We start from the raw sequence: 13,388 nt of genomic DNA, 5'->3' as shown, positions 1-13,388 counted from the left end.
AAATTCTTACCTTTTTAATTTCTTGTTTTATCAACCTACCCCGTGAAACTCATAACCAATAATTAAGCACTTGATTGTAATTCCTAGGGAACGACCCGGGACTAATACTCTCGGTTATTTTTATTGGATTGAACTTGTGATAACCAAATTAAACTTTGATTGAGGATTATTTGTCGGTTTGGAACTATACTTGCAACAAAGTGATTTCTTTTATCGAGAAGAAATTCTAAGCCGACGATTTTTCTCTTTCACTTACCTTTTATAAAACTCAATTCTATTGAATCTAGAAATTGCACTCACAATGTCACACAACAAGCACCTACCTAAGCACCAAACAATTTCACACACATTGATCCTTTTGACTTTTCATTTTATAATTACTTTACATCATCTGCATCACCAACAACACATATTATCACACACAATACAACACATACACCCACCCAATCTCATGATTCATCTCATCATGTCCATTTGGTAGTTGCCATAGTGATCATATTGTCTCTGACATACCTGAACCAACAATTGATATTGTTCTTAGAGGATCAAATGCCGAAGTCTCTAGTTCAAATGGGCAAACAATCGTAAGTCCACATGAAATAGTACATAACATTCAAAGGTCAGATAGACAGCGTAAACCTCTCTCTTATCTAAAAGATTACCACTGCATGCTTGCATCCTCTAATGACTCAACTAGTCTCAATGCATCATCTAAGCACTCATACTCTCTCTCACAAATAGTTTCTTACAATTCTCTTTCACCCAAACATAAATCATTTTCATTAGCTGCATCCATGCATGTAGAACATAAGACATATGATGAGGCTGTTGTTGATCCAAATTGGAATAAAGTTGTTGATATTGAACTTTCTACTTTAGAAAAGAATAACACTTGGACTCTCACTAAACTACCTGTGGGGAAGAGGACAACATGATGTAAGTGGGTGTTTAAACTAAAGCTTAATCTGGATGGATTTGTGGAACGGTATAAAGCCTGGCTGGTTGCTAGGAATTCTCACAGATGCAAAGGGTAGACTACAGGGACACATTCAGTCCTGTAGTCAAAATGAACACATTTAGGATAGTGATGTCTATTACAGCAATAAAAAATTAGCATTTGCACTAATTAGATGTGAATATGGTATTTCTTCATGAGAATTTAGATGAAGTAGTGTATATGAAACCTCCTCTCGGATTGTCTCTCCCAGTACCAGACTTAGTATGCAAGTTGAACAGGTCCCTTTATGGGTTGAAGCAGGCAAGTCGGCAGTACAACACCAAACTTGCTGCCTCACTCATTGCGCTGGCTATCAACAATCGAAACATGATTATAGTATGTTTACAAAGTGCTCCAATGGTGCTTTTACTGTGTTGCTTATGTATGTAGACGACCTTGTACTTGCTGGGGTAACAATTTGGCAGAAATTCATCGTATGAAACAGTATTTGCATGACCTGTACAAAATCAAGGATTTGGGAGAACTCAAATACTTCCTTGGAATGGAAATTACTCGGAGCAAGAAGGGAATAGCTGTTTGTCAACACAAATATTGTCTTGATCTTCTCCAAGATTATGGCATGTTGAGAGCAAAACCAATTTCTACACCAATGGACTACACTCACCACTTATTGAAAGGCTCAAGGACTTTACTCGCTTCTAACTCTGAATATCGAAGACTAGTTGGACGACTGTTGTATCTCACAAATACCAAACTAGAAATCTGCTATGCTGTCAGCAGATTAAGTCAATTCCTCGATTGTGCCACTGATAAAAATTTTGGAGCTGGGTTACGAGTTCTAAAGTATCTAAAGGGAGCACCAGCAAAGGGGTTGTTCTTTTCATCCACCACTGATCTCACCCCATCTGATTTCTCTGACAGTGATTGGGGTACATTCCTAGATTCTAGAAAATCAGTCACGGGCTATTTTTTCTTTTTGGGGACTTCTATCATTTCTTGGAAGAGCAAGAAATAAGACACTGTCGCAGCATCCTCATGTGAACCTGAATACATGGCACTCATTTCAGCAACTCGAAAAGCACAATGGCTCACCTACATGCTTAAGGAGCTTCAGGTCAAACGAACTAAGCCAGTGGTCATCTACTGTGACAGTCAATCTGCCTTACATATCGCCACAAATCCGATTTATCACGAGAGGACAAAGCACATAGAAGTTGATTGCCATATTATGAGAAATAAATGGAAAGAGGGGATGATAAAGTTGATGCCAATTCGAAATAGTGAACAAACTGCTGATATATTGACTAAAGCTCTAACACCAAATATGTTTAGTGTATGTGAAAGCAAACTAGGACTATTAGATATACATAGTCCAAGTTTGAGAGAGGTGTTACATAAGCAAGTTGTTAGAAGGTACTAGAAGCACAATTGCGACTAGTAACTTAGAGAATTTGTACATTAAAGTCTAGTAGAGTGATCATTATATATATATATAGTTGTAACTGTAATTAGCAGTTTTGTGATTCTATTTTCTTCTTAGATGTGGAATACAATATTCAGTTTCTTTTCATATTCCTTCACCTTAATTCTTTTTCTCTTCATATCCAACCTCACACAACAGAGTTGATGAGAACTACTCTACTTCGTTTACAGCTTTTCATCAGCACCATACATATATAAATATACCTCTTTTTTATTTGTCTTCTAATTTTACTCTAAAATTAAAGAGTTTTTTTTTTCACTCACTCTATCTTTCTTAACTTTTTATTTAAGATACCATAATTTCTAAACTTATTATCAAAATATAACTTTCTTTTAAATTATATATTGTTCATTATACAAAAAGTGTTGAAGCAGATCACAAATTTTATATTTCTTTTTTTCTCTTATTTTATAAAATCTTTTATATCTATTATTATTTTTAATCTTTAAAGTTATAATAAAATTAAATGTTGAGATTTAATTTATTTTAAGAAACTTGTAATTCTATAATATTATTATAAATAAAAATATTAGTTAAATTTTATTTTTTTGATTCAAACAAGAATTATTTTTTTAATTAAATATGTTGTTAATATAATTAATTTTAATTGATTTAATAGTTAACTCATTAATTTATTTAAATAAATATTAAAATTTGATTCAAAATTTGTACATATAGCAATTTATTATACGGTCACAAATCTTTAAATATAATTTAAATTCGCATATCGGACTTGAGAATGACTGAGAAAGAAAAAAATAATTGTAGATGGGCCTGTTAACGTTGGTTCATTCGTGCTCACTCTTCTTCTGAGGAAGGAGAGAAACGCAGACTTGAGAGTTGAGAGTGAAAGTGATGATGTTGTTTCGATCAAGTTTCAAACTTTTCAATAGCTCCCGTGTTTCTGCCTATCAATTATACTCAACAGAATCACTTCTTTCTTCTTCTTCTTCTTCTTCTTCTTCTTCTTCTTCTTCTTCTTCTTCTTTCTCAGAACTCCGACATCAAATAATTGGGGGTAATGGGGACCCCAGAATCCCTGTGACCCCCATTCTCAACCAATGGCTTCAACATGGCGGATCCCTCACTCACAATCAAATCCAATATCTCATCGCAACCCTCTCTTATTCGCGTCGCTACACGCACGCCCTTCAGGTTTTACACTTCAAGTTCCTACCTTTACTTTTCTTTTAGCACATAGTAAAGCTTATTCAATGGTACCCCTTTAATCTAACACACTGAATGCAGCTGGTTGCTGATTCGGATTCATGTTCGTTTTTGGTGGCTGACAATGTAAATTACAGTCGGATCATTGTTTTGTTTTCATTTATTTAGGCAAAGTTTGTGCAAGTTGAAAATGATGTTCGTTCTATATTACTTTGATGCTAGTTTGTTTAGTTAGTTTATGCATACGATAAGATACTATGGTGGCGTTTGTTTCATTAATCTTATCACTTCTAAAGGGATAATAATAAGTATAAGGATAAGGTTTAGTTATAGTTGCTGTTATTGATATTTTTGTGTTGCCTAATCATTGATTCGATTATAATTTCAACCGGGTAAGTCACTTGAATCATGATAATTGATAGCGAGGTTTTACTAGTTCAATTTTTTAAACGATGTTTATAGTATTGTTGTGCTTGACTAATGGCACCTAATATCGGGAGTTGATGAAACATTGCTTTTGTTAGATATCAGAATGGATGAGTGAGTCAAGTAAATATAACTTGACCCCAGGAGACGTTGCTAAACATCTCAACTTGATATCGAAAGTTCGTGGCCTTGAACAAACCGAGAGCTTCTACAGAGGCATTCCTGATGCCCTAATTGGATTCAAGGTAAATGCTGCCCTCTTGAAATGCTATGCAGAGCATAAATCTTTGGAGAAAGCGGAGGCTATCATGAAGAAAATTAAGAAGGTTCGTCCCGTGAACTCCCCCGCGTGTTACAATATGATGTTGAAACTCTATGCGCAGTTAGGCAAATATGACAAATTAGATAGTCTAATGCAAGAAATGATGGAGAAGGACATACGCAATGGTGCTATGTTTACTATTCGGTTGAATGCGTATGTGGCTGCTGCAGACATAGAAGGGATGGAGAAGTTACTAATGAGGATGGAAGTTGATCCTCTTGCAACTGTTGATTGGTATATTTACACGACTGCAGCAAATGGTTATCTGAAAGGTGGCAATGTCGAGAAGGCCTTGTCAGCACTGAACAAATCAGAGCGGTTAGCTGTAGGCAGGAGCAAGTGGCTTGCCTTTGCATCTATTCAAACTATATATGCTGCTATTGGTAATAAGGATGAGGTTTATCGAATTTGGGACAAGTGCAAAGCCTCGAATGGATTTTGGAATAAAGATTACCTCTGTATGTTAAGCTCTTTGGTGAAGCTAGGTGACATTGTTGGAGCTGAGAAGATCTCCGAAGAATGGGAATCCAATTACAAAGTATTCGACACCAGAATTCCACATCTTATGATCCATACTTATTGTAAATTGGGTATGTTGGATAAGGCTGAGGCTTATATCAAGAGGCTTTTGGATAGCGGCAAGCAATTGCATGCGTCTACATGGGATAATTTGGCAGAACACTACTGCTTGGATAATAATATGGAGAAAGCAGTTCAAGCAATGAAGACTGCGCTCTCTGCAGAAAGATCTAGACGGAGGCCTAAACCCTTTGTTTTGGCTGCATTTTTAGAGTACCTGAAGGAAAAAGGAGATTTGGAATCAGTGCTTCAGATCCTCAAGTTCTATAGTGATGGCGGTTATCTCTCTGTTGCAACCTATGATAAACTAGTAAGTTATGTTCATGGTGAAATCCCTGATGCAAAAGCCATTGATCTGATTAGAGTGGAAAATCAATTAGATGAAGACACTGAACATCTTGATGAGGATACAAATGATGTTTGAAGGTAAAGTTTAGTTAGCAGAACTAAATTACATGTCTCAAAATGTGGCCAAGAGAGAGTAGATTATGTAGTCATAGCTGACAGATAAATGATTTCTTTTTGTCCACCTTTGTTTAATTAAGTAGCGACTAAAGTTTAAGTTTTCATCATGATGTGCCATTAAATCATCGATCTAACTTTTTCACTATCATATATGTTAACCTTTAAACAAGGTGGATACTCTAACGAAGATTTTATAATTGTCATCATTTAAAGATATTTCATTTTTGACTATTGGATCATAAATTCTAGAGTTTGATTTTCATATGTTATAAAAATGTTATCTTTGTTTAAAGTGACAAAACCAATAAGTCATACTTTTTAAACTAAGATCATTATGAAAAAATGTTTTTGACATCTTCATTAAAGTAATTGCCATCAAACAATGTTTAGGAAATGCATGGTTTTATTTCACACTACATGATTTTGAGCGTCCACAAGATATTTTTTTAAGTATTATTTGTTTTTATCATAGATTATTTTAAGTATAAAGTAAGTTAATTAAATGCAGTACCTCTAACTAACTGGATTACTATATCACTCTTTAATTGTAATTAAGAAAAAATTCTTTCTGATATGGCTATCCCATTGGTGATATACTGGCATTGATGATTTGATCTTTGATGCATAACAGTTGATACCACCAGGGATGCTCCTGGCTAGGAATTTGGATCTTCTAAATTTTAAATTTGTACTTTAGAGGGTAAAGTGTGATCTTCTACCCTTAAATAGTTTTTCTTTTATATTTATTTTTGGTTCCACCTATAAAATAAATGGTGAGATATCACACTTTACTTTCTAAAATGAAATTCAAATTTTAGAGAATTCAAATTCCCTGGCTAGTGGCTAATAAGGTGTTGGGGCATGTGGCTCATTGGATTTTGGAAAAGATAATTATATGTCTGTATATAATGCTCCTATTATAATAAATTAATAATACATCGCTCTCATATTTAAAAAAGAAATTTATTTAATTTATGTGCTAAGGGCATAATAAATTATTATTTGAGGAATGTTAGGGGTAGTAATTTTGGTGTTTTGTAACCATCAATTGGTTATCAATAGTGTTTTTAATAGTGGAAGATCACTCACTTTTGTTTTGATGGTTAAATGCTGGTCAGAAAATACAAAAGTTGCTGACTTCCTAGACTTTTCTTTATTTTTTTAAATATAAAAATTTAAATTTTTAATATATTTATCTTTTAGTTATTAAATAAAAATATTTAAAATATTTTATTAATAATAATCTTATTATATATCCTTAATACATATATTAGCTAAATTCTTAAAAAAATTTATTTATACCTGGTAAAAAATTATCTTATTATATATTAATACAATGATAAGAGTTATTGGATTATATAACTTTAATTTATTGAAATTAAAAAAATAAAATCTGCTCAAACAAAAAAAAAAAACAAATAATAATAATTCAATTAAATAATTATTTTGTTCATGCTCTGGTTCAATACTCTCTGGTTTAGGTTCAAGTAAGCTAAAAAAGACCCAGTCCAAAGGTTAGCCCCTACTGCTTACCCGACCTCCTCAAAGAGGTCAGGTTCGACATAAGCCGATAGATAGCACTTATTCAAATAAGTAACTGTCTCCTAAAATCTCTCATCCACTTTTAGAAGAGATATCTCAACAACCCTAAGATAAAGGGACAGTTATCCACCTTCAGAAATGGAACTACTCCAACGGTGGTTATTGGATCATCACCTATAAATACACTGACACACTCAGGTAAAGCTAAGTTCCAATACATTCTAAACCTGCTTATCCCCTTGCTAACTTAGACATCAGAGTGTCTTTGCAGGTACCACCCCTCCCCTCTCCCCCTATTCCTTCAAACACACAACTCGGACGGAGGCTCCCAGACGTAAAACAAGTCGAAGGCCACATTCTTTCAACATTCGGGCCTTTCATTCGAGCCCAATCATCCGGTTCTAGGTAAGCCCCAGAACATTGGCGCCATTGCCGGAGACCTAAGAGATCAACTCACAATGGCGGATGACCAAAACGAGGACGAACATACTGCATCAGAATCTGAGCAAGAGCATCAAGATGTAGTCACCAATGACAAAGCAATAATATCTCTGCAAGGAGCGGACAGACAATATAGAGAAGGTCCCTCAGGCATTCAGGATTCAAGAAGAATCTCCTCTGAGGTGCACGAGCCAGAGAAGGAGGGACAACCTCACGCTGCCGATCTCATGGGACTGCTACACGGCCATCAAGGACGGCTAGAACAGCTGAAACAAGAGCTGGAACGACAACGAGAAGCAGAGATAAACCTAAGGAGAGAAGTTGAGCGACGAAAAGAGCTTGAATAAAAGCTCTTAAAACTAGAATTCAACCTCTGAAATAAGAGTTCTCGCGTTGACCGAGAAGACACCCCATTGGGGGGAGATGATTCGTTTAGTGAAGATATCATGAGGGCAAAAGTTCCAAGGAAACTTCAAAAGCTCTGACATGGATCTGTACGACGAGACCATCGACCCAAAACACCACCTCAGCAATTTCAAAAGTCGGATGTATTTAGCCGACGCCTCTAATGCTACCCACTGCAAAGTCTTTCCAACGACTTTGACAAAGGCGGCGATGAAGTGGTTCGACAGCCTCCTCCCCAGGTCGGTCACCAGCTTCGACGACCTCTCGCGTAAGTTCTTTATGCGGTTTTCGATCCAGAAGGATAAAGTCAAGCATGCACCTAGCCTACTAGGAGTAAAACAGGAGGTCGGAGAACCCCTGAGAGATTACATGGAAAGGTTCAACAAAGCATGCTTGAAAATTCAAGATCTACCTACGGAAGCAATGATCATGGGCCTAGTAAATGAACTCCGAGAAGGACTCTTCTCTCAGTCCATCTCGAAAAGGCATCCGACTTCTTTGAGCGATGTACAAGAAAGAGCCGAAAAGTACATCAACATAGAGGAAAATGCCAAACTGCGGAAGTCGAGCTGGCGATCCGGGCACCCTCACCCATCAAGGGACAAGGAGTGGGAGCCCAAGAAGAAAGAAGAAGTCGGGTCTGAAAGGCCCAGAAGATATCATTCTTACACTCCCTTACGAGTCTCCCTAGTCGATATTTACAGAAAAATTTGTCACACTGAAAAACTACCTCTCCCTCGGCCTATCAAGAACAAGAAGGGGGAAGTCAGCGAATACTGTGAATATCACAGGTTATATGGACACTCTACCAATGATTGTTACGACTTAAAAAATGTGATAGAAAAGCTGGCCAGGGAAGGTCGGCTTGACAGATATCTCATGGAAAGGTCGGACAATCATGGAAAGAGGAAACGAGATGAAGAAGATCGGAGAGATCCGCCACCACGGACCCCGGAACAACATATACATATGATCTCGGGAGGGTTTGCTGGAGGAGGACTCACCAAATCATCTCGTAAAAGACATCTGAAGGAAGTTTACCAGATCGGAAGCGAACTGCCGACCTCCCAACCATTTCTTTCACAAAAGAAGACGGACAGGGTATTGTTCCTGGACATGACGATCCGATGGTAACTACCATGATTCTCGCCAACGCCCATCTACATAGAACCCTGGTGGATCAGGGGAGCTCGACAGACATCTTGTTCAAGCCAGCTATTGACAAGTTGGGATTGGACGAAAAGGAGAAGTATAGGTAAACAACTTCTAGCTGGCTAACTTTAAATAACTATAATTAATAATAATTAATTTTGTATTTTAAAAATAAAATTTAAATAATCACTAATTAATGACAATTAATTAGTATGAAGAGCAATTCAAAAATACTTGTTGGCTTATTGTTAGTTAGATCCCTATTGGTTATCTAGCGAGATTGATTCAAAAAATTTAATTTTGACCCCTTTTTATATATGCGTCGTACAACCCTAAGCCACAAACTACTCTGAGTATATGCACCTTCCGTCCTCTCTCTCACGCTCCTTCTCCCACACGTCGCTCCACTGTTTTATCTCTGGTGCACCACCATCCCTCACCCTTCCTCGCGTGCAGTCAGCTCTCTCACTCGCCAATTTTTCACTGCGCATCCTCCATTGCAGCTGTGTGCCTTGTCCTTATACCTTTACGTCGCCGTCCTCCATCGCGTAAATAAAAAGAGATATAAGATTATGTAAAAGAGGATAAAGAAAATGTGTAACGTAAATGTTAATTTATATAATAGATATAACAACGAATAAATATAAAAGGTGATAATAAATTAAAATTTAATTCAATTTATACCTATTAAAAACTTTAATTTTTTAACAGTCCACGTTATTAGAATTAGGACTAAGATCCTTGACAAACCCCATTTGTAGGATTTATCTTGTATTGATTTTTGGGGATTTTATCACCTTTTACCCATATTTATTCAAGAAATAGCATGGTTTTGTATATTCTCCTTTAATTGTGCTTGAATGTGAAAACATGCTTTTTAGGACTCAAAATAGCTAAATTTATTTCACCTTGATTCTATTAGATGCCTTGATATGTTTGTTAAGTGATTTAAGGTTTAGGAGGCAAAGATTGGATCAAGGGAATGAAGAAAGAAAGCATGAAAAGTTGGAGAACTCATGAAGAAATGAAAGAACCGGAAAGCTGTCAAGCCGATCTCTTTGCACTTAAACGACCATAACTTGAGCTACAGAGGTCCAATTGATGCGGTTCCAGTTGGGTTGGAAAGCTAACATCCGGGGCTTCGAAACGATATAAGATTTGCCATAGTTGCATCGCGCATAGGGGCGCGCACGCGCACGGTACGCGGACGCGCCGATGGTGGCACATGACCCACTTAATGCAAACGTGGCCAGCGATTTTAGAAGCCTTGTGGGCCCAATCCAACTCATTTCTGATGCTATTTAAGCCAAGGATTGAAAGGGAATCAACATACTTTTACATACTTTTCATACTTTTACATACTTTTCATACTTTACTTACTTTTGACCATTAGTTTAGTTTTAGCTTAGTTTAGTAGTTAGAGTTAGTTTCTAGAGAGAGAAGCTCTCACTTCTCTCTAGAATTAGGATTAGGTTTAGTTCTTAGATCTAGATTTTAATTCATCTTCTTTTATTTCTATCTTCTCAATTCCTTGTTGTTACATTCATTCTTCTTCCATCCTTTTGTTGTAATTTCCTTTATGTTGTTCTTGCATTTTGTTGTAGATCTACTTTTGTTCCTTCCTTTCTCTTTCAATTCAATTCAAGGTAAATCATAATAATTGTGTTCATTTGATTTGTTGTTGTTTAATTCCTTGCAAATTGAGTAGTGTAGATTTGCTTTTCTTGCAATTTTACTATGCTTTCCTTTTATGCCTTCCAAGTGTTTGATGAAATGCTTGGTTGGATTTTAGAGTAGAATTTTATGTTCTTGGCTTGGAAAGGTAACTTAGGAACTCTTGAGTTACTAATGTCCAAGTAATTGATGATTGGGATCCATTGACTCTAGTTCTCACTAATTGAATTAGTAGAGAGTTAGGACTTATGGACTAGGATTGACATAGCTCATTTGACTTTTCTTTACTACTAGTTAGAGGATGATTTAATGAGATTAATCCTTGCCAATTCTCATATTGTGGTTAGTGATTAGGATAGAGATCCTTGACCACCAACCCTTGCCAAGACCTTTTTAGGCCTTAGTTTACTTTCTTGCTATTTATCTTTCATGTTTCTTATTAAAACCCCAAAAATAACTCACAACCAATAACAAAACACTTCATTACAATTCCTAGGGAGAACGACCCGAGGTTTGAATACTTCGGTTATTAATTTTAGGGGTTTGTTACTTGTGACAAACAATCTTTTGTATGAAAGGATTATTGTTTGGTTTAGGAACTATACTTGCAACGAGAATTCATTTGTGAAATTCTAAACCATCAAAAATCCATTCGTCAATCCTCTAAAGTGAAAAAGTTAATAAAGTGATAAAAATGAATAATTAATTACTCTTAAATTAAGATAGTGGGGTATAAATTTCATGAAAATTACAAAATCAATAGCAATTAACCTTTTACTTTATCACTTTACCAACTTTCTCACTTTAAAAGATCTGAATTCTAGAATTAGGGCGAAAATGCATAGGACAAGGTAGGGTTTAAACTCCACTTTAACAACTAAAATGTATCACTTAACATTTTCTCAGCGCAATTAAAATTAAAATCTTTTTTCTTTAAAATTAAAGAATTCTCTTTCTTTTTTTCACTCACTTTATCTTTTTTGACTTTTTATTTAAGATACCATAATTTCTAAAACTTATTATCATAAAATCCTTTTTTTTTTCAAATTATTTATTCAGATGTTGACGTTTTTTCATTGTAGCACATGTTATTTTTTTCAAAAGTATTTATGAGAGAAGTACTTCTAATAAAAAAAAAACGTTAACTTATATTGTTCACTATACAAAAGGTACTGAAGCAGAACGCAAATCTCATATTTCTTTCTTTCTCTCATCTTATAAAATCTTTTATATTTATTATTATTTTTAATCTTTAAAGTTATAATAAAAATTAAATATTGAGATCCAATTTATTTTAAAAACTTGTAATTCCATCATATTATTATAGATAAAAATATTAGTTAAATTCCATTTTTTTGGTTCAAATAGGAATTATTTTTTTTTAATTAAATATGTTGCTAGGATAATCAACTTTAGTTGGTTTAGTAATTAATTTATTAGTCTACTTAAGTAAATGTTGAAATTTAACTTTAACTTTGTATATATAGCTATTTATTAAACAACAAACCTTTAAATAAAGTTTACATTCGCATAACAGATTTGAGGATGCCGTGGAAAAAGAAAAAATAATTGTAGTTGAGCATGTTCACGTTGGTTCATTCGTACTCGCCCTTCTTCTGAGGAAGGAGAGAAATGCAGACTTGAGAGTTGAGAGTGAAAGTAACGATGTTATTTCGATCAAGTTTTAAACTTTTCAATAGCTCCCATTTTTCTGGTTATCAATTATACTCAATAAAAGCACTTTTTTTCTTCTTCTTCTTTAGGTTTTACACTTTAAGTGAAGGTCTAGACAACTGGTGGAAGCTTTTAGATATAGAGATTCAAATGAAAGGACCCACTCGATAACACAGATAAAGGGGGAGGGGCCTAGCTTCCCCCAGGTACATCACACACTTACCCTAATTAGCCTTCTTTCTGTACTGACACTTACTTTAGTATCGGAATGTCCTTGCAAATGGCCCAACCTGCCAATCTGTCGACGAGACCACCAGCTTTCCACTCTTCAGAGTTCGCATTCAGAATTCGATCTCCATCCTACATAACCTTTCACCCAAATGGACCCTTGAAGAACCGAACATAATTGAATTGAAATCTTTCCTTTTAAAATTAAAGAGGTCTTTTTTTCCTTCTCTTCGTTTTTTATGTTTCACTTCCACCTACTCTGTCTCTCTTATATTATTACTAATTGCTAATTTAACAAATAAAATATATCACTTAATATTTTTTTATTGTAACTGAAATTAAAATATATTAATATTATCAAATTAATAATAAAAATATTCCACATAGTAATTTTTTAGTCTGTCTTATTGTAATTGAAATAATTTTTTTTAAATTAAAAATTTTTTTTCCACTCATTTAAAAATTAAAGAATTTTTTTCTTCATTCATTTTATCTCTTTTTTTTTTTTTACTTAAAATACCATCATTTCTAAAATTTATTACTAAAATATCACTCTTTTTTAATTTTTAAATTATTTATTCAGATGACATCATTCTTTCGCCGTAGTACATATTTTTTTTTTTCAAAAGCTTTTAGAAAAGTGTTTCTAACAAGAAAAATGCTAACCTATACATTGTTTACTATTCAAGAGGTGTCAAAGCAGAACACAAATTTATGTTTCTTTCTTTCTCTCATTGAAAAACCTTTCATATTTATTATGAAACCACTTTAATAAAAATATTAAAAATATCTTTTAAAGACATTTACATATGTAATGTTATTATGGGACATTTTTATTAAATCGGTTAATAATTTATTTTTTAATAAATTAG

General features: G+C 34.5%; 2 protein-coding genes across 2 annotated transcripts; both read left to right on the top strand.

Annotated features, from left to right (window-relative positions):
• The first annotated feature begins 3,180 nt into the window (after window positions 1-3,180).
• Window positions 3,181-5,504, top strand: LOC148547209 (pentatricopeptide repeat-containing protein At2g20710, mitochondrial-like). Its single transcript, XM_088497468.1, has 2 exons — window positions 3,181-3,596; window positions 4,133-5,504. The coding sequence occupies exons 1-2, from the start codon at window positions 3,297-3,299 to the stop codon at window positions 5,357-5,359; spliced, it is 1,527 nt and encodes a 508-aa protein (XP_088353594.1). The 5' UTR covers window positions 3,181-3,296; the 3' UTR covers window positions 5,360-5,504.
• A 2,365-nt stretch (window positions 5,505-7,869) lies between these two features.
• LOC148547208 (uncharacterized) lies at window positions 7,870-12,302 on the top strand. Its single transcript, XM_088495334.1, has 2 exons — window positions 7,870-8,579; window positions 12,152-12,302. Exons 1-2 carry the CDS (start codon window positions 7,870-7,872, stop codon window positions 12,300-12,302), a joined length of 861 nt encoding a protein of 286 aa, XP_088351460.1.
• The last annotated feature ends 1,086 nt before the right edge of the window (window positions 12,303-13,388 follow it).

The sequence above is a fragment of the Arachis ipaensis genome, chromosome B8 (genome assembly GCF_059453495.1).
Source record: "Arachis ipaensis isolate K30076 ecotype BB chromosome B8, ASM5945349v1, whole genome shotgun sequence".
In the NCBI taxonomy this organism is placed as follows: domain Eukaryota; kingdom Viridiplantae; phylum Streptophyta; class Magnoliopsida; order Fabales; family Fabaceae; genus Arachis; species Arachis ipaensis.
The sequence above is the reverse complement of the archived record's forward strand: the minus strand, read 5'-3'. Positions and strand labels throughout refer to the sequence as shown.